This window comes from Taeniopygia guttata, chromosome 5 (genome assembly GCF_048771995.1).
Source record: "Taeniopygia guttata chromosome 5, bTaeGut7.mat, whole genome shotgun sequence".
Lineage (NCBI taxonomy): Eukaryota > Metazoa > Chordata > Aves > Passeriformes > Estrildidae > Taeniopygia > Taeniopygia guttata.
Genome location: NC_133030.1, coordinates 11,465,594 through 11,484,621, shown reverse-complemented (window position 1 = coordinate 11,484,621; position 19,028 = coordinate 11,465,594). Strand labels below are relative to the sequence as shown.

Genomic DNA, 19,028 nt, shown 5'->3' with positions numbered 1-19,028 from the left:
ACGTTGATCCCCACCGTGGGTGAGGACTGGGGTCCAGCTGAACACCTGGGGACCCAGGATGCTGGGAAGGGGGGACAGGACTCCAGGCACCCCATCTCAGCGGGGTTTTGGGAAGTTTGGGGAAGCTGGGAGCAGGGGGATGGGGTGGGGGATCTCCTGCTGTTACCCAGGTGTCTTGGGGTTGCTGGGACTTACTGGGAAGCTGGAAGAGTGGGAATCCCCATGGCATCCCAAAATAAAGGGAGGTGCTGAGGGGACATTTGGGAATGTCGGGGACTGGCCATGGGGAGGACATGCAGTACCAGGCTGGTGTTGGGGTTGGAAAGGGGGAGGAGGAGGATGGCAGGAGAGGGAGGAAGGAGATCCCTTATCCCAAGGTGACCCCAGCTGGGCCACAGCCAGGCCCAGCCTTGGATCCAATCCCGTGACCAGCTCCCACGTGGAGCCAAGGTCAAGGGCATGTGCCCACTCCCAGGAGCCTGGCACTGCCATGGGGGCAGGGTGGGACCCGGTGTCGGGATCAGAGGAGATGGCATGGAGGAGAATCTAAGTCGTTTTTTTAAATACTTTAATTTTGTAACAACGTCAGAATTAAAAATTTTCCATAAATACCAATCCCTGGCAGCCCCTTCCCGGGCATTCCCGATAAAAAATGTGTACAAAACAGATGCGTGGCCGGGGTGAAGGTGGGGGGGACACAGGTTCCCCCCCGGGATCAGACCACAGGAATCATCACCACCATCATCATCACCACTATGAACACCATGTCGCAATGAGACCCAAAGCAGTAAGAGCATCCCAAATTCCTCCCCGGTGCCACCGGGATCCCGCCCCAGTAAGGATAGGGCTGGGAGACCCCCCCCTCACCCTCTGTGGGCACCTCGGGGTGGTCCCAGGAGGCCACCAGTGGTCCCCGGCCCATCCCGCTGGGAAGGGGGGTCGGCGTCCCCCCAGCACGGCACGGGGAGGAGGTCGGGCCCTTACTGGTTTGCCCGGGAATTGGGGGGTCCGGGAGTCACCCCTCGGGGTCAGGAGCTGCCGCGGATCCTCTCCATGTAGCTCCGGAGCTCCTCGGGATCCCGCAGCCCCATGTCCTCGCACACCCAGCGGATGTCGTCCTCGCTGGCCACCAGGATAGACTGGACGTGGGGGGTGGCCGGGGGGGGCTCCTCGGGGACACGGGGGGGGCCAAAGGTGACAAACTCCACCCGCTTCCTGCGGCCGCCGCCTGGAGCCGACCCCTCCTTGCGGGGCGGCGGCGCGCCGGGGGCCGGGGAGTCGGGGGGAGCCCCGGCCTCGCTGGAGCCCGGGGGGCCCCCGCAGCCGCACGGGGGGCCCGGGGATGCCGGGGGTTCCGGCTGCCGGCGATCCGGCTGCGGCCGATCCAGCTGCTGCCGATCCAGCTGCCGGCTCAGCTCCTCCTGGTCGGTGCCCAGCCACACCCAGTTGTGGGGCTGCGGGGCCGAGGGGGTCCCGCCCGGCTCGGGCAGCTCCTTCTGCTGGTACCGGAGCACGAAGAAGATGCAGTTGACGAGGAAGATGAAGATGGCGAGGCAGAAGACTCCCAGGAGCACGTACATCCCAATTTCCAGGTCAGTCACCCGCTCCGGAGCCTTCACCATCTCCTCCTCCTCTTCCTCCTCCTCTTCCATGCCGGCACGGTTGCGTCCGTAGCCTTCCTCCTCATCCTCCTCCGAGGAAGACCCCTGGAGCTTGGTGGCTGCTGGCCCCACGCCCGCGGGGTCCCTCTGTCCCACGGTCACCGCTTCCCCGGACATGGCGCCCTCAGCCCGCGGGAAGGGCCGGGGGCTCCCGGGAGAGGGGACCCCCACCTCGAGCCAGGCGCTGCCGGTGGCCAGGGCGGCCGCACGGTGCCGGCCACGCCGACACGCATCCGGGGGGTGCAGGCTGAGCTGGAGCAGGGCCCCCCGGCCCGGCCCCTCGGCCACCACCCACGGGTGGGCAGCGGGGACCCCAGGGGAGCCCCTGACGGTGGCGACGGCGCGGTCGAGGGACGTCACGGTCAAGGCCACGTCGTGCCACCCGTAGAGCTCCAGCGGGGCCAGCGTGTGGTCGGAGAAGGACAACCAGACGGACAGGGTCGCTTCCTGGCAGGATGACAAGCGGGATGGCAGAGGTTTGGGGGACACCGGGGTGACTGAGGTCACTCCCCACCCGTCTCACCTGCTTGAGGGCCCGTAGCGTGGGTGTCCCCAGGACGGTGGCGGTGATCACGCCAGGATGATCCGGCTGTGTCCGCAGGGATAAGGAGAGCCCAGCCACCACCTGGGCATGGAGCTCTGTCACCGTCACCTTCTCCTCCGAAACCACCAGTGTCTGCTCCCCCAGGATGGAGTCAGAGAGCGGGGAGCGCACCTGGAAGCAGCTTGTGAGTCCCCCAACATTCCTCACAGCCACTATTTCCTCTTCCCATCCTGTGCCAGCCCTTCCAGCCCCTCAGTTCCCTCCCTCCCTTTACACAGCCCAGCTGCCACTGGGATCATTTCCAGTCTCCCAGCTCCATCCCTGCAATGTTCCCATACCGCCAGATCTTCCCAGGAACCCCCAAACAACCCCCATTTACCTCCACGGAGGTGACTCCAGGCTCCCGGCCCACCACCACAGCCCCCGCTTCCAGTGAGGCCACACGGGGGTCCTGGACACGGGTCCGGGCAGCCACCAGATGGGTGACATCCAGGAGCCACTCAGGGCCGGGCAGGTAGGACAGGTGACGGCCACCATCCAGGGGATGGGCCACAAAGTGTGCTAGAACACGGAGCCCCGTGCGCTGGAACTGGGGCCGGCAGCCGCGCGCCCGCCGCTCCGGCTCCTCTGCAGGGTCCTCGGACTCCACCGCGGCACTGGGGACAGGGGACAAGGACAGGGTGACAAGAGTCCCAGGATGAGTGATGAGGGGTTCCCCAGGGGCTGGGGAACAGGGATGGCAGGACCGGGTGACAAGAATCCTGGGACACAGGAGTGTGTTAGGGACTCACTGATGCATCCCACACGTCAGGTCCCGGCCCCATTCCCGTCTCCCCCTTTTCCCACCATCCCATTCTGTAGGCCTCACCTGTCAGGTCCCCCGGGCAGTCTCCAGCCACGCAGCTGCTCCAGGATGGGATCTCCCAGCTGGACACGGAGCGGGAGCAGCGGAGCCCAGACGGAGAAGCTCAGCTCTGCCCGCAGCCGGCGCACCCAGAAATCCACGCGGGCCCCCCGCGCCCCTCGGCTCTCCTTGCCCCCCACGAACACCAGGTCGCAGGAATCCGACACCTGCAAGGGCATGCGGAATTCCATGGGAATCTCCCAGGGTGAGGTGGGATGACCAGAGGACAGCAGGACGACGAGAGGATAGCAGGACTCACCTGCAGCACCTGCTTGTCAGCAGATTCACATCCTACTGGATCCGTGAGCTCGGACACTCCACCCCCTGCTTCCACAGCCACCAGTTTGACCGGGATAACGCGGGGGATCCCGGTCAGTGGTGCCGTGTTCAGGATCTCCAGCTCCTGGAAGCACAGCGGGATGAGGCGGGGCTTCCCACGGGATGGAGGGCCGGAATGGGATGGGGACACCCACCTGCACCAGTGGGACAAGGGCACGGACATCCCGCTCCGACACCTGGATTTCCCAGACCAGTTTGTCCTTCTGTGCCTCGGGATCCTGGCCGGGATACTCCACCTGCCACGTGAGGGGCCGCGCCGGCGCCAGCCCCCCGGTCCCGTTTTCCACCGCCACATCCAGGTGTAGGAACGCGGCCGGCTCAGACACCCTGCAGCACCGCACCGGGATCAGGGTGGAACAACCCGTAATTCCCACCGGGGTGGGGGTATTGGGATATTCCCTACCTGGAGCTGTCAGGGATGGCAGGGACATCCCCAAGCCGCCGGCAGGTCACCACGGTTGTGGAGTGCTTGGGACCACGGGAACGCTCCAGGTTCACGCTCCAGGCACTGGGAATTGTGGGATGGGCAGAGACCACCTGCAGGCCCTTCTTGGCCTTGATCCTGTGGGAGCACACAGTGTCACACAGTGTCAGATGGTGTCACACAATGCCCCAAAATGTCACACATTGTTAAACAGTGTCACACCATGTCAGGTGGTGTCAGACGGTGTCCCACAGAGTCACTCACAATCACTCGGTGTCACTCAATGTCACACAGTGTCACTCACAGTCACACAATGTCACACAATGTCACTCAGTGCGATGGTATCAAATGTTCACATACTGCCACAAATTGCCACACAGTGTCACAGACTGGCACACAGTGTCAGTCACTCACGGTCACACACTTCCACACACTCTCACACACTTTCACACAGTGTCACACAGTGTCCCACACTGTCCCACTGTCCCCATCATCCCCGCTCTTACCTCAGGGTCAGGCTGTTGGCGGTGAAGTTGTGGTGCAGGGCGATGGTGGCCGTGAAGCGCTGCCCGGGCCGCAGGGGGACATTGGGGACACGCAGCAGCACCTTCTCATCCAGCCGCACCTCCTGCCGCCGCTCCGGCTCTCCTGCCCGCAGCTCCAGCGTTCCCAGGAATCTGGGAGCCTCCTGCTCCCGACCCCCGCACTCCCCCACACTGTAGCGCAGCTCAGCCGGTTCTGGGCGCTCCGGAGGCTCCACGGGGTCGGAATCCCGCCGGCGGCTCCGGTGAGAATGGAGGGATCCCACGGAGAACCAGCGTGGAGGGATCTCCAGCTCCACCACGCACACACCCAGTGGGGCCTGCAGGGGAGAGGGGGTCCTGGGATTAGGCTGAGGGGGAGCTGTGGGTCCCCAGGGGCCCCAGGGTGGCACTGACCTGCAGACGACATGCCCCCCGGGCCACCCGCCCGTGGTGGTGAGCGTGGAGGGTGACACAGGGGAGATCCTGAGCTCTGGAGTGATCCCAATCCCTTGAAGAATCCCAGCTCCCAGGGTGGTCCTGCTGCTCATGGTGGTCCTGGTCCTTGAGGTGGTCCCAGTACTTGGGGTGATCATGGGTCCCAGGGTAGTGCCGGTCTTTGGGGTGATGCCAGTCCTTGGGGTGATGCCGGACTCCATGGTGGTCCTGCTGCTCAGGGTGGTCCTGGTCCCTGGGGTGGTCACGATCCCCAGCGCGATCCTGGACCCCGGGGTGGTCCCGCTCCCTGGGATGATCCCAGTCCCTGGGGTGACCCTGACCCCCAGGGTGGTTTCGGACTTCAGGGGGATCCCAGACCCCAGGATGGTCCCAGTCCTTGGGATCATTCTGGGTCCCAGCATGATCCTGCTTCCCAGCCATCCAGTCGGGCCCATGCAGGTGGAAGAGGACACGTGCCACCGGCTCAGCAGGGGACACAGAGCTCTCCAGGGACACAGCGCGGATGGCCCAAGCTGCTGAGCTGGGGGGGCTCTCCTTGGACACCTCCTGTAAGGACACCAGGATGGTGGTGGGGCTGTGGACACCGTGGGGTGGCCCAGGGGACACAGGAGTCCTGGTTACCTGGCGGATGCTGAATGGGGCGTAGGTGGCCTGGACCAGGGCCTGGGATCCAGCACGAAGCAGCAGGAATGTCTCGGAGCGGGTGTGCAGGGAAGAGTTGGGGGCCACATCCTGATCCACCCTCTGCAGCCGGTAGGACTCGGGCACCCCAAGGACCTCCAGCTCCGCCGGCAGGAACACGGGATCTGGGGGCTCCCCGTCACCCCTCACTGCAGGGACAAGGATGTGTCACATCCCGCAGGGACAAGTGGGAATGAGGTGCAGAAGAGTGGCAAGTGGGAGTCTTTGTGCCCACCTTTGCGGCAGCACACAGGGTGACCCCTCGCCTGGGCCACCTCATTCTGAGGTCACCCCTGCCATGGTTATCCCAGGGTTATCCCATCCCTGCATCAGGACTGGGGGGGCCACTCGGTTCCCCCAGTCCTGGCTGTTCCCTGTGGGAATGCATTCCCCACTGGGAAGAGGGTTGGAACCGTGTCCTGCAGGGTGGGATCCAGGTTCATGGTGTCCTCATGGTGCCCAGATCAAAGGGATCCCTCATTACAGGGAGCAGATCCCACCTGGATGCCCAGGCAGGGCTTCCTCACGGCTGGCATTCGATCCCACCTAGGGGATCAGGTGTGCGGGGAGAGGCCAGGCAGATCCCGGGATCCGGGGGGAAGGGGAGTCCCTCGGGCGGCGGGATCCCGTGGGGACTGGGAGGAGATTCCCCCCTCGAGATCCCAGCGGATCCCACGTTGCCTGGGTGACCCCCTCGGGATCCCAGGCGGTGGAGGGGGCACGGATCCCCGCGGAATGGGGGACGTGGATCCCGGGGAACGCGGAGGAGGAGGAGGGGGTGAGGTCGCCCCGGCTCCCGGGATCCTGGCGGAACGGAGGGACCTCGAACGTGGGGAAAGGAGAGATTCGACCCGGGCTGCGGAACAACGCGGGAGCGGATCCCGGCAGGACGGCGGGAGCGGTGCGGAGCGAGGTCGGGGTCGGTGCCCGGTGCCAGCTGCCGTTCCCGATGCCATTCCCGGTGCCGTTCCCACTTACCCGGGGCACAGAGCAGGGCGGCGGCCAGCAGCGCCAGCCGGGGCGCCGAGGCCATGGCCGGGGGGCTCGGTCCGTCCTCCGGTGCCGCCGGTGCCGGTGCCGCCGGTGCCTCCTGTCGCTCCGCCGGTGCCTCCCGTCCCTCCGCCCCCGCTCCGAGACAATGGGGCCGGGGCGGGACCGCCACCGGCGCCGCCTTGTCCCGCCGGGTCCTAAAGCCCGGCCGTGCCCGGTGCTCCGGCTCCTGCTCCACAGCCCGAGCCACATCCCATCCCACGCCCCATTCCCAGCCCTGCTCCCCATTCGCATCCTCACCCCCTTCCCCATTCCCATCCCTGCTCCCCATTCTGACCCTCATCCCACTCCCCATCCCCATCTCTGCTCCTCTTCCTCATCCCCAGGCCAATCCCTGCTCCTCATCCCATTCCCAACCCCGCCCAGTACCGGACACCCCAAGGCACACGGGGACCCATGGAGCAGAGCAGGAGGGTGGGAATTCTTCCCTCAGCTGCCATCCATCTTTCCCCGTTCCACCAGGGATACCGGGGACATGGGAGGGATAAGGACATCCATGGCGAGGGGCACAGAGCCAGCGGGAAGCACAGCAGGAGCAGCTGGAGGGCAGTGGGATCCTGGCATGGACAAACCACCCTCCTCCTCCTCCTCTTGCTCTTCCTCCTCCTCCCCTCCCACCCCGAATGGACTGGGGGGCCAGCTCTGAGCCTGTCCCCCTTCCCATGGGAAAACAGTGAGGCCAGGCCGGATAAATCCCTCTTTATTCCAAACCACATTATCAAAACCGTTTAAAAAGCAGCTTAAAACCCAAAACCTGACAGTGGGGGGACCCCAAAACAAGCAGAGCCCCCGGGATGGGGAATGGGATCCCCTCTGCACCCCAAGCCGGCTGGGACGACATCCCTGGCAAGCAGGGAATGTGGGAGCTCCTCTCCCACATTTGGGGCGTGTGGCTGGCTGGCTTTTGGGGTGAAGGCACTTGTGGCACACGTGGCAAGGCACGACCCTGATTTTGGGGCGCTCCCAGATGGATGGGGGGCTCCCAGGACCCCTGGGAGAACCAGGAAGCAGAGGAGGGGGCGCGGGGGGCTCAGTGGAGCGGGGGGACACACGCTTGGGATGCTTGGGATGACGGAGCCAAGCTCTGAGCAAGCTTTAGGGGGGCTCAATCCTCCCGGTTCCGGGGCCCCCCGAACTTCTGGCGCCGCCGCAGCTCCTCCACCTTCCACTCCAGGCTCTTGACGGCTGCATCCAGCCGGGTGCTGGGATCTGGGGATGCCACCAGGCTGCCCAGGAAGGTGTAGAGCACCCACAGGCCCACCAGCATTCCCGCCTGCACCGTGGGGCTCTCCTGGGAAGCGGCCACGTGCAGGAAGGCACCGAGGAAAAATAAAAGCTTCAACCCATGAAGCAGTGGGAGCAGCAGCCTTCGAAGCCGGGCGAGCAGCCAGGATCCCACCAGGGCGACCATTGCCCACAGCAGCACCCTCTGGACTTCCCCGGGAGCCAGCGCTGCCGTTCGCACCAGCCGGTGGCCTGGGAATGGGAGCTGGGAGTCAGCGGTGGCGGTGGCACCAGGAATGGGGGCCAGAGCCGTCCCACAGGGTGAGTCCTACTCACCACTGATGCTGGAAGTGGCCAGGAGATCCCCCAGGATCCCACAGAGCGTGGTCAGGGCTGCCGAGATCCCAGAGGAAACGATCCAGAGGGCGGTGGAGAGGCTCTGTGGGGAAGGAGGGTGGGATAAGGAAGCAGGAAAAGAGAATGTAGACCTCCTCCATGTCCCTGCACAAGGAACTCCAGGGAAGGGTTGGGAATCAGGATCCCACCTCCGCCACCATCTGCAGGGGCTGGCGTCCCACCCAGCTCTCCAGGGTGTCCCAGGTGGATCTTCCCAGCCGGAGCAGCAGGTCATCAGAGGTGGTGACGTGTCCCCGGAATCCCTCCTGGCCATCCTTGGCTCCATCCCCCGCTGATTCCATGAGGAATGGGATCCACAGCAGCAAGGCCAGTAGGGCCCGGTGCCCCACGGCACTCCCCATCCTGGAACCTGGGATCTGTGGGGAAAGAGAGATGTGGGAGTGCTGGGAGGGGGAAACCCTGCTGGTTTTGGGGTCCACTTGCTGGTTTTGGGGTTCCCCAGGCAGAAGGGAAGGCTGGAGGCCCCAGAGCCCAGTTCCATGCCCCCCCCCAGCACAGGCCTGGGTGTCCCAGCTATTTTTGGGATTGACAAGTCAGCGGGACACAGCCAAGGGCACCAGGCCTGGCTGGGAAGGGGGGGCACCCCTCCCCAAAGGAGGGAGCGGAGTGCTCCGGGATGGGACACCACCACCATTGCCACTCATGGGACCCCCATGCTCCCCACTTCTCCCCAATCCCCCTGGGATCCCCCCAGTCCCAGTGTGCCCAGCCCTGCCCAGTTCCCCCATTCCCCTGGAACCCCCGATCGCCCCTGTGCCCGCCCCCCCCCAGGGCCCTCCACCCTTCGCGATCCCCAAAATCCCCCCAATCCTCCCTGGCTCTCCCCAGTGCCCACTGGCTCCCCAAATCCCTCTGCGCGCACCCCACCCACATCTCCGCGGTCTCCGGGATCCCACCGGGATCCCCCCAGGATCCCCCCAGGCCCCTCTGTACCCACCTCCCACTGTCCCCCCCAACCTCTCAGGATCCCCCCGGGATCCCCCCAGGAACCCCCACCGCGGCTCCCTCATCCCGCCTATCCCCCCCTGAAGCCCCCCCCGCCCATTTCCCCTCCATTTCCTCCCGACTTTGCCCGAATTTCCCTCAATTTTCCCCGAATTCCAGCCCCCACCCCGGGGTCCCCCCCGACCCCCCCTCACCGGGGCTTCCCTGGGCTCCGCCGCGGGGCACGCCGGGAGCTGTAGTCCCCGGGGCCGCCGCGGGGCGTGCCGGGAACGACGTCACCATGGCAACAGCCGCAGGCGGGCGGCGGCGCGCGGTGCACGCCGGGAAGCGCCGTTCCCGCCGGCGGGGGGGAGCGCGGGGGATGCCGGGAGCGCTTCCGGTTCCGGCGGCGGCGGCGGCGCCCGCGTGAGCGCTCGGGAGCGGCGCGGGGCCCGCGCGCGCCAACCGGAACCGGAACCGGGGCCCCGGACCGGAAAGGAGAACCGGAAACAGCCTCGGAAGGGCAGCGGGGCTGTAACCGGAGCGCCGCGACCGCCCGGCCTCCGCCATGGCGCTCATCTGCTCCAGTGAGTGTGGCGGGGCGAGAGTTACCGAATGGGGGATCCCAGCCGGGGTAACCGGGGGATCACCGGGCTGGGAGTTCCCGAGCCCCCGTTCCCGTCCCATCCTGCCCTTCCCTTTCGCCCGCAGTTTCCAACGAGGTCCCGGAGCACCCGTGTGTTTCGCCGGTGTCCAACCACGTGTACGAGCGGCGGCTGATCGAGAAGTACATCGCGGAGAACGGCACCGACCCTGTCAACAACCAGCCGCTGTCCGAGGAGCAGCTCATCGACATCAAAGGTGCCGGGATCGGGAACGGGCGTGGGAAAGGCTCTCCCGGGAAAAGCGGCTCTCCCGGGGGCGGGAATGGCGGTGCCCGAGGCGCTTTGGGTTTTGCTGAGCTGGGGCTGAGATGCCAAACTCGGCTGTGGAGGCTGGGAAGGAGAGGGTAAAGGAGGGATGGTGAAACGGGAAAGGTGAGGGATGGGAGCGCGGCGATCCATAGGGATATCGGGGACGCGGGTGATGTGTCCGTCTTTCTTCCAGTCGCCCACCCGATCCGGCCCAAACCCCCCTCGGCCACCAGCATCCCGGCCATCCTGAAAGCCCTGCAGGACGAGTGGGTGAGTGCCGGGGGGGCTGCCGGGGCTGGGGTCCCACCGCTCCCCGGCTGACTCGGGCGCTCCCCGGCAGGACGCCGTGATGCTGCACAGCTTCACGCTGCGGCAGCAGCTGCAGACCACGCGCCAGGAGCTGTCCCACGCCCTGTACCAGCACGATGCCGCCTGCAGGGTCATCGCCCGCCTCACCAAGGAGGTCACTGCCGCCAGAGAAGGTGACACAGACGCGTGGCATTCCCGGGAAGGGGTGCTGGAAAGTGCTGTATCCCGGTTTTCCTTTAAAGCAGTTGTGTTTTTGCAGCTCTGGCCACGCTGAAGCCTCAGGCCGGGCTCATCGTGCCCCAGGCGGTGCCGTCAGCGCAGCCCAATGTGGCCGTGAGTCCCTGCTCCCCGTCCTGGTCCTTTTCCCTCTCATTCCCAACCCTTTTCCCACTCACTGCTCCTGCATTCCCTCTCTGCATGTCTCTTCTCTCTTCACACAGGGCGCTGGCGAGGCCATGGATCTGGGAGAGCTGGCGGGGATGACGCCGGAGATCATCCAGAAGGTAGGGACAGCATTCCGTGTGTTGCCCTCTCCGTCTTCCCATCGCAGAATTTCCGGTCTGTGCCCACCCTCCTCTTGTTTTCCAGCTCCAAGACAAGGCCACGGTGCTGACCACGGAGCGTAAGAAGGTGAGTGGACTTATCCAAGGATTTGGAGGGAGCTGGGATGTACCGTGCTCCAACCAAGGCTTATGTTTATCCCTGTTTTTTCCAGAGGGGCAAGACGGTCCCGGAGGAGCTGGTGAAGCCAGAGGAGCTCAGCAAGTACCGGCAGGTGGCCTCACACGTGGTGAGTGCCGGGATGGGAAAGGACTGGGAAGCTCCCACATGGAGCTGGGAATCGCTTTTTGATTCCTCGTGGGAGGGTTTTGCTGCTTGTGGCATTAATTTGGGGTTCTCCTCTCACATAGGGGCTGCACAGTGCCAGCATCCCAGGAATTCTTGCCTTGGATCTGTGTCCTTCCGACACCAACAAGATCCTCACTGGTAAGGGAGCTTTCCTGGGGGTTTTCCACCTGGGAGTAGGTCTCCTTCTCTATGTTTTTGGGAGTTTGAAGGGGGACAAGGGACATAAGGCAGACGGATTTGGAGTTGCTAGGCCCCACACTCCCATCCCAGCGCTTCCCGCTTGGTTTTCCAGGTGGAGCCGACAAAAACGTCATCGTGTTCGACAAGAGCTCGGAGCAGATCCTGGCCACGCTCAAGGGCCACACCAAGAAAGTCACCAGCGTCGTCTTCCACCCATCCCAGGTACGTCTGGTTCTTTCCTCACTTCCAGGATTCCTCAGATCTGGGTATCAGGACCCTCCTCTGGTGGAATCTCCTGCTGGGAGCTCTCGCAGAGGTGAATTCTTCCCGTGTGAACCTTCTGGTGTTCTCCTTGTGTAGGACTTGGTGTTCTCGGCTTCTCCCGACGCCACGATCCGGATCTGGTCCGTTCCCAACGCCTCCTGTGTCCAGGTGGTCCGTGCCCACGAGGGCTCCGTGACCGGGCTCAGCCTCCACGCCACGGGTGATTACCTGCTCAGCTCCTCGGATGACCAGGTGAATCCCTCCCCATCCCACAGATCCCACCTTTGCTTCCTGCCCTTCCCGTATCCAACACTTTTCCTCTCTCCCAGTACTGGGCTTTCTCGGATATCCAGACGGGCCGTGTCCTCACCAAGGTGACGGATGAGAGCTCTGGATGTGGTAAGCTTTGGAGTTGATTATTCCCATTCCAGGCATCCCTTCGCTCCTGGAGTTCATGGGAGCTCCTTTGGGGGAGTCTTGGTAGCCTTCCCAACCTTCCCGAGTCTTCCCAACCCTTCCAATTTCATCAACCTTCTTGAGTGTTACCAGCTCTCAAAATATTCCCAACTCCCTGTATCTTCCCAACCCTATTGGGAGTTTTCCCAGCCCTGTGAGTCTTCCCAAGCATCTGATTCTCCTGCTGTCTCCGCAGCTCTCACCTGTGCCCAGTTCCATCCGGACGGGCTCATTTTTGGGACGGGAACGATGGATTCCCAAATCAAGATCTGGGATCTGAAGGTAAGGGCTGATGGGAATGTGTGGGAACAGGGGTTTGGGGTTGTCTGAGCTTGGCTTGGGGATCAGTCCAAGGAGCAGGACTTTGAGGAATGTTTTTGGAGGTTTCTCCAAAAATCCCAAGATTCCAGCTCCAGAGCAGCCGCTGGTGACACCGTGACCGCGCGGGGCGGTTGGGAACAATGCCACAGCCCAGCGCTGTGATTCCCTCTGACCGCCTTGTCCCCAGGAACGCACCAATGTGGCCAACTTCCCGGGACACTCCGGCCCCATCACCAGCATCGCCTTTTCCGAGAACGGATACTACCTGGCCACGGCGGCCGACGACTCCTCGGTCAAGCTCTGGGATTTGAGGAAGCTCAAGAACTTCAAGACATTGCAGTTGGATAACAACTTTGAGGTGCGTCATGTCCCTTTATTCCCCACAGCGTCTCTGCTCCAGGGGTTGTGGCATCCCAAAAAGGCCATTTGGAGCTTTTTTCAGCACCTTGTTGTGATTCTTCTCCGCAGGTGAAATCCCTGATTTTCGACCAGAGCGGGACCTATCTGGCGCTGGGCGGGACCGATGTCCAGATCTACATCTGCAAGCAGTGGACAGAGATCCTCCACTTCACAGGTGAGGGATTGTGGCAATCATGGAAGTGGCAGGGGCGGGAATGGGTCAAATCCACTCGGAATTGTGACCATGAATTGTTTTCCATCCCCAGAGCACAGTGGTCTGACCACAGGAGTGGCCTTTGGCCACCATGCCAAGTTCATCGCTTCCACAGGCATGGATCGGAGCCTCAAATTCTACAGCCTGTAGCCCTGGAAGTGGGGCTGGGATTTTTTTGGGATTCGGGGTGGGAGGGTGGGTGGGACTATCCAATGTGGGATTATCCAGGTGGGATTATCAAGCTCCCCTGTTGTAGGTGTTGGCACAAGGGAAGTCAGGCATTGTGTTCCCTGTGCTCCATGAATTTATTGTTTAGTTTTTTTCCCCCAGTTCTGTGTGTTTTCCGCCTTTAGATTGTTTTGTGCTTGTAACTGGTCTGACAAAAAACCCCAATCCCGGTGCTGGTGGAAGTTTGAGGCCAGGATGTGTGGAAGGAGGGAGGGAAGGGAGAACTGTGCAGTTTTGTAAGCAGTTACTTAGTTTCAGTATGGAAATAAAGAATTATTCCCTGTCATCCCAGCTGGAAAAGGCTGCTGTGAAGGGCTGGGGTGTAGCAGGGTGGGATTTTGAGCTGGGGGGGGGGGGGGGGGGGTGTCTGTGGCTGCTGCCAGCTTGGGAATGGGGATGAGAGACCCTCTTTCCACCCCTGCCGAGGACAAAACACCCTTAGAGCTGTGCTTTGCACTGGTTTTATTTTTCCAGCTTTCCCAGAGACATCCAACAGCATCCAGGTAGAGGCTGGAGCTGTGAGGAGGAAGAGGGGGAGGAGGTAACTTAGAGGGATGAAGGGGTGTTTGGGATGAAGGGGTTTTTAGGGAGCAGAAGGCACTCACCCTTCAGCCTCTCTGCTGAGTTCCCCCTCTCTTGGGAACCTCAGGAAAGACAAGGCATCCCTGAGACGTGACTGTCCCCATGCTGTCACCTGTCCTCCTGTCCCCCGGAGACCTCCGCGCTCCTGTGGGGAATAGCAGGTTGGCTTGGGAAGAGGGGGACATGCAGAGGCCTTCCAAATCCCTGGAGGCTCCCAGACTCACGTGAGGGCACTCCCAGCTGGCAGGAGGGCCGGCAGGGCTCCGGCTGGGCCAGGTGGCACACAGAAGCGCTGCAGGAGATGTACATCTGGGAGCCACAGGAATGCCAGTGTCACCTGGGGATCCCCAAAAAGGGTCCCCAGGCATGAAGAGACCCACAAAAAGCATCCCCAAGCTTTGAGGAATCTCCCAAAAGCAGCGTGAGCTGCCCAACAGGAAGACACTGTGGACAGCTGGAAGCAAGGTCAGTGCTGGGGTGGGTTTGGGGATGTTGGGATGAGAGATTCCCAACACATGGATTCAAGGGGATCCCCCTCACCTCCCCCTCCAGCACAGCCATTCCAGGGGGCTCCACGAAGGCAAAGGTGGAGATGACAAAGCGCTGGTAGTGGCTCGGGAAGGGCAGCTCCGGAGAGGCCGGACCCATTGGAATCAGCCGTGTCCTGTAGTTGTCCCCTTGGAAGGGACACCTGGGCAGGAAACAACGACAGTCAGCACAGTGACATCCCCTCACTTCCATCCTCCCGTCCTTTTCCGCTCACCCCTCCACCAGGATGGGCCACTGGGGCTGGGATGTGGCGTGGGAGCCAGGGGAGGCCCAGCAGTGGTGCAGCACCAGCACCAAGTTGGGATCCGTCTTCTCGAGCAGCCGGACTTCCACGTAGATGGGGTCCCGGAGCACCCTCACCAGGGGGAAGTCACCCACAGTGTGGTAGGAGCTGTAGGATTCGTCTGTGGGAATGTTGGGAGAGGTTGAGCGGGATGGAGAGCAGGATGGAGAGCGGGATGGGGAGCACTCACCGGTAGCAATCCGCAGCTGGAGCCCCAGCGGGCCCGGCATGGCCAGGGGGGCGGCTGTGGGGGGCACAGCCACCTCCACTCCCAGGGGAAGGAGGTCACTGGAGTTGTAGATGCACCGAGCTCGGAGACTGGGGAAAGGAGGGAGAGAAAGATGGGAGACTCCCAAGTCCTCCATCAGCCCTCTCAGCCCAGGTTGTGGGGACGTCACCAGGGACGTGGCAGGCGTGAGGGTTGGTTTGATCCAAGGGGGAATCCAGGCTCTCTGCCTCCATTTTTCCACCCTCTTCCCTTACATGTAGACGCTGTCCCGAGTGATGGAGCCACGGGAGGATCCCTGGACATCGATGGTGGAGATCAGCTGGTTCTCATAGACCAGCATGTCCTCAATCACCTGTGTAGGGAACACTGGAATGGGAAACATCCTGGGGGAGGCACGGATCAGGATTTGAGGCAGGAGGGAGCATGGGGGTGAGTTCTTTATCCTGAAGTTTTGGAGTGACTGGAGCATCACTATCCTGAAGTGACCCCACCGTGCCCACCTCCGGGGTTTTCCCGCCCTACCTGGACGGTGGTGCCGCAGTGGGTGACCGGGAAGCGGAACATGACGAAGGCCTCGGACACGCGGACGGGCTCACATCCCGCCTGGCTGCTGGCCAGCCGCACGCTGTCCAGGTTGTACGGCAGGGTCACCATTCCCCGTGGGACCACCAGGACAAAGTGTCCCTCCAGCAAGCACTGCACGGTGGCTGCGATACCACGGAGGGGCTCCATCACCTTGAACACCCTCTCCGGGCGCCAGGGAGGGATTTTGGGACGTGCCTCCGGGTGTCCTACCGGTATTCCCATAATAGCAGGGTGTGGTCCGGTCCATGTCGTCGTAGCAGCATCCTGCCTGCAGGCATGCATCCCGTCCCTGTGGAGCCACGCACGGCATCCGGCCCGCCGGCACCTGGCACTGCTCCCGCGTCAGCTGCGTTCCTGGGGGGAAGCAGAGAGGGGACATAGCACGGAATGTGGGTTGGAAAAGCACCTTGAGGCCGTTTCCCTTTGTCCCAGCATCCCATCTTCCTGCCTTACCTGCCCCTGGCGAGGGGTAGAAGAGCGCTGTGGACTGCAGCAGGCTGGGCTGGGAGTGAATCCCAGGATGCAGCAATCCAGGCTGGGGCTGCAGCCCGGGGCGGCCCAGGCCTGGCTGCGGCTCAGCCTGGAGTCCAGAGCTGATGAACCCTGGCCAGGATGAGAGTCCTGGGTGCACCAAAGCCGGGTTGGGATGGCCGGGATGGAGCAGCCCAGTGTGGCCTGGGAGCCCGGTTTGGGAATTGGAGTGATGACTGGGACGAGATATTCCTGGCTGGTTTAGAGGCTGAGGTCCTGGGTGCAGGAATCCTGCTGGAGTCTGGGCACCGCTGGAGGTCACGCCAGGCTGGTTGTGGGATACAGACCCTGGGCGAAACCCTGGTTGGTTTTGACCCCCAGGGTGGTTTTGGTATGCAAACGGTGGGCGAAGTTGCCCCGGTTGGTTTTGACCCCCAGGCTGGTTTTGGGATACAGACCCTGGGCGAATCCCTGGTTGATTTTGACCCCCAGGATGATTTTGGTATATAAACCCTGGGTGGAGTTGCCCCGGTTGGTTTTGACCCCCAGGATGGTTTTGGGATACAGACCCTGGGCGAGTCCCTGGTTGGTTTTGGCCCCCATGATGCATCATCCCAGGCTGGTTTTGGGATACAGACCCTGGGCGAGTCCCTGGTTGGTTTTGACCCCCAGGATGATTTTGGTATACAAATGGTGGGCGAAGTTGCCCCGGTTGGTTTTGACCCCCAGGCTGGTTTTGGGATACAGATCCTGGGCGAATCCCTGGTTGGTTTTGACCCACAGGATGGTTTTGGGATACAGACCCTGGGCGAGTCCCTGGTTGGTTTTGACCCACAGGATGCACCATCCCAGGCTGGTTTTGGGATACAGACCCTGGACGCAGGTGCCCTGGCTGGGTCTGACTCCCGTGATGCGCCAAGCTGGGATGGTTTTGGGATACAAGCACTGGGCGAAGGATCCCTGGCTGGCTCTGCCCCCCAGGTTGGGAGGGCTGCACTGCTGGGCGGAAGAAGCTTCCCTGGATTTGGGTGACAGGAGGAGCCCCACCAGGCTGGGACAGAAGCCCCGAGTGGGCTGGACTGGAATGGTGCTGGATGGCAGGAAGCACTGAGCTGGGCTGGTACTGTCCCACGGTGTGAACCTGCTCCACGTGATCTTGGGATGAGAAGTGGGATCCCGTAAGGGTAAGGGAGGACTCGGAGACCTGGTGCAGGCCAGTGTGGGAGATCAGGACTCCGCTGTCCCGGCTCTTCTCCCGGTTTCCATCTGGGAGCATCTCAGAGCCACCTGGCTTGGGGCAGGTCATGTTGATCTCGTAGGAGGTGACCGAGATCCCGCTGGACAGCAGCTCCTCCAGCTGCACCCGCAGGATGTAGCGGTTCTCCTGTGGGGGAACACGAGGGACAGTCACCCCCATCCTGCTGGAGGGGACTGCAGAGGGGACGGGAGCGTCACCTTGAACAGGACATGGCAGCCCTTATAGCCAGAGGAGAAGATGACGGAGCCATCCTCCCTGGAATTCAGCCAGTGGAGGCAGATGGAGCAGTTGGCCACGTCAAAGTGGGAGCCAAACTCATCTGGGGGGACACCATGGACACGGGCAAGTGACACATGCATGGAAACCCCCCAGGCAGCAGCAACAGCTCATCCAAGCCATTGGGCTCATCCCATTGGGATACCATCACCAGGGAACACTTCGGGACTGAGGGGAATCCCAGGGAAATCCAGCACCCCAAGGGGATCCAGGGAGTCCCCTCACTCACCCAGAACCTTGAAGCGGACAGTACGGCCGTGGGATGGGAAGACCAGGAGCTGCATTCCCAACTCTCCGCAGTCATAGCGGTACTGCAGGAGTGCCACGGTGGCTCTGGGCCACGGGGACAGGAGGAAGAGGAGCAGGAGGAAGGAGCAGCTCCATCCCATGGCGGTGACACAGACGGAGCACAGGGCCCTGCGGTGTGGATTTATATCCGGATGGCTGGGATGCAGGGAGGAGGGGGGATCAGGATCAGCTGATCCCATGGGATGAGCCCTGCCCGGGGCTCCTCGCTCCCGTGCTGCCGGTGACCTCAGTGCCCCAGCCCTGTGGTCACCTCCTGTGGCTGTGTCACGGTGACCAGGGACAAGCCAAGCTTATCCCACACTTGGAGGCTGTCCCAGTGAACAGGGAATGGAACTGGTGCCAGGCAGGATGCCCAGCTGGATCAAGTTATCCAGGGGGAAAGGAGGAGGCTGGTGTGTGCCCACCTCCCCAGAGCTAGTGGGGACACTGGTGACCTCTGGCCACACCACTCCTGGAATAGCCACGGGACCAGGGGATACATTGGCATGGCCCCAGTGACGTCTGAGGGACAAGGAATCAGCCAGTTACCCCAAATCCCTGCTGCACCCTGGTTGTGCCCTGCTGACAGTGCAACAGGGCAATCCAAAGTCCTCCACGTGCCTTCCCTCTGCCTACCTTGCCCCATGTTTCCCTTCTGGGATTTATCTTTACTGCGGATTAAACGGCAACGCCCCTCCCCACCCTTCCCGCAGTGACGGTCACGGCCACTCCCTGTCCCATGCCCTGGGTGTGGGAATGGGGTCACGCCAGCTCCCAGGAGCACAGGGATCCCGGTGGGAGGGCGTGAAGAGCCGGGGGCTGGATGTGATTCCTTCAAATCTCCTCTGGAAGTGAAGGCAGCTGCAGAGAGCAGTCTGTCCCCAGAGCCACAGCTGGGCTGGTATTGGCCATATGTGCCCCATATGTGTCCTAGATACATATATATATGTCTAATATATGTTTTATAATTGTGCTGTATATGTCCAATACATGTCTGAGCTGTCTGTTCTGCATCCTATATATGTTCCATATGTATCCAATATATATCCTTTATATGTGTCCAATATATATCTGATATATATCCAATAGATCTATCCCACATATATATACCCCATATATATCCCACATGTATCCACTATATATATCTGATGTATCTCCCAAATATCTCCAATATATCCCCTAAATCTACTTCCAACCTTTTTCCCCACACATCATCTCCCAGGAG

At 62.3% G+C, this 19,028-nt stretch overlaps 4 protein-coding genes across 4 annotated transcripts; 1 reads left to right on the top strand and 3 right to left on the bottom strand.

Moving 5' to 3' along the window:
• Positions 1 to 598: 598 nt before the first annotated feature.
• Positions 599 to 6,705, bottom strand: TMEM132A (transmembrane protein 132A). Its single transcript, XM_030273568.4, has 11 exons — positions 6,512 to 6,705; positions 5,474 to 5,682; positions 4,811 to 5,398; positions 4,379 to 4,734; positions 3,852 to 4,010; positions 3,583 to 3,775; positions 3,369 to 3,512; positions 3,074 to 3,276; positions 2,585 to 2,861; positions 2,185 to 2,376; positions 599 to 2,108 (listed from the first exon to the last, which is right to left on the bottom strand). The coding sequence occupies exons 1-11, from the start codon at positions 6,564 to 6,566 to the stop codon at positions 1,029 to 1,031; spliced, it is 3,456 nt and encodes a 1,151-aa protein (XP_030129428.4). The 5' UTR covers positions 6,567 to 6,705; the 3' UTR covers positions 599 to 1,028.
• Positions 6,706 to 7,267: 562 nt separating this feature from the next.
• On the bottom strand, positions 7,268 to 9,727 carry TMEM109 (transmembrane protein 109). Its single transcript, XM_041716503.2, has 4 exons — positions 9,364 to 9,727; positions 8,353 to 8,573; positions 8,144 to 8,246; positions 7,268 to 8,059 (listed from the first exon to the last, which is right to left on the bottom strand). The coding sequence occupies exons 1-4, from the start codon at positions 9,725 to 9,727 to the stop codon at positions 7,689 to 7,691; spliced, it is 1,059 nt and encodes a 352-aa protein (XP_041572437.2). The 3' UTR covers positions 7,268 to 7,688.
• Positions 9,594 to 13,568, top strand: PRPF19 (pre-mRNA processing factor 19). The gene is made up of 16 exons (XM_002191436.7): positions 9,594 to 9,735; positions 9,860 to 10,009; positions 10,256 to 10,332; positions 10,403 to 10,544; positions 10,631 to 10,704; positions 10,812 to 10,874; positions 10,960 to 11,001; positions 11,087 to 11,161; positions 11,283 to 11,358; positions 11,513 to 11,622; positions 11,761 to 11,916; positions 11,994 to 12,063; positions 12,317 to 12,402; positions 12,629 to 12,799; positions 12,910 to 13,015; positions 13,107 to 13,568. The coding sequence occupies exons 1-16, from the start codon at positions 9,717 to 9,719 to the stop codon at positions 13,202 to 13,204; spliced, it is 1,515 nt and encodes a 504-aa protein (XP_002191472.1). The 5' UTR covers positions 9,594 to 9,716; the 3' UTR covers positions 13,205 to 13,568.
• Positions 13,569 to 13,727: 159 nt separating this feature from the next.
• On the bottom strand, positions 13,728 to 18,119 carry ZP1 (zona pellucida glycoprotein 1). The gene is made up of 12 exons (XM_030273564.4): positions 17,745 to 18,119; positions 17,437 to 17,558; positions 15,964 to 17,365; positions 15,721 to 15,864; positions 15,448 to 15,632; positions 15,180 to 15,277; positions 14,887 to 15,014; positions 14,628 to 14,817; positions 14,405 to 14,555; positions 14,089 to 14,173; positions 13,888 to 14,009; positions 13,728 to 13,798 (listed from the first exon to the last, which is right to left on the bottom strand). The coding sequence occupies exons 1-11, from the start codon at positions 18,001 to 18,003 to the stop codon at positions 13,891 to 13,893; spliced, it is 2,883 nt and encodes a 960-aa protein (XP_030129424.4). The 5' UTR covers positions 18,004 to 18,119; the 3' UTR covers positions 13,728 to 13,798; positions 13,888 to 13,890.
• Between the last annotated feature and the right edge of the window lie 909 nt (positions 18,120 to 19,028).

Bases quoted from the DNA above. Each gene is read 5' to 3' on its own strand.
- TMEM132A (XM_030273568.4), bottom strand. From the start codon at position 6,566: ATGGCCTCGGCGCCCCGGCTGGCGCTGCTGGCCGCCGCCCTGCTCTGT. The intron at 4,011-4,378 runs GTAAGAGCGGGG...GTGCTCCCACAG, and splicing joins GCCAACAGCCTGACCCTGAG to GATCAAGGCCAAGAAGGGCC. The intron at 3,776-3,851 runs GTAGGGAATATC...GCGGTGCTGCAG, and splicing joins GCCATCCCTGACAGCTCCAG to GGTGTCTGAGCCGGCCGCGT.
- PRPF19 (XM_002191436.7), top strand. The intron at 10,333-10,402 runs GTGAGTGCCGGG...GCTCCCCGGCAG, and splicing joins AAGCCCTGCAGGACGAGTGG to GACGCCGTGATGCTGCACAG. The intron at 11,917-11,993 runs GTGAATCCCTCC...CCTCTCTCCCAG, and splicing joins TCAGCTCCTCGGATGACCAG to TACTGGGCTTTCTCGGATAT.
- TMEM109 (XM_041716503.2), bottom strand. From the start codon at position 9,727: ATGAGCGCCATGGCGGAGGCCGGGCGGTCGCGGCGCTCCGGTTACAGC. The intron at 8,247-8,352 runs GTGGGATCCTGA...CCTTCCCCACAG, and splicing joins CCCTGCAGATGGTGGCGGAG to AGCCTCTCCACCGCCCTCTG. The intron at 8,060-8,143 runs GTGAGTAGGACT...TCCCATTCCCAG, and splicing joins GGCCACTTCCAGCATCAGTG to GCCACCGGCTGGTGCGAACG.
- ZP1 (XM_030273564.4), bottom strand. From the start codon at position 18,003: ATGGGATCAGCTGATCCTGATCCCCCCTCCTCCCTGCATCCCAGCCAT. The intron at 17,366-17,436 runs GTGACGCTCCCG...GTTCCCCCACAG, and splicing joins GCTGCCATGTCCTGTTCAAG to GAGAACCGCTACATCCTGCG. The intron at 14,174-14,404 runs GTGAGGGGGATC...TGTGGCTCCCAG, and splicing joins TGGCTGTGCTGGAGGGGGAG to ATGTACATCTCCTGCAGCGC.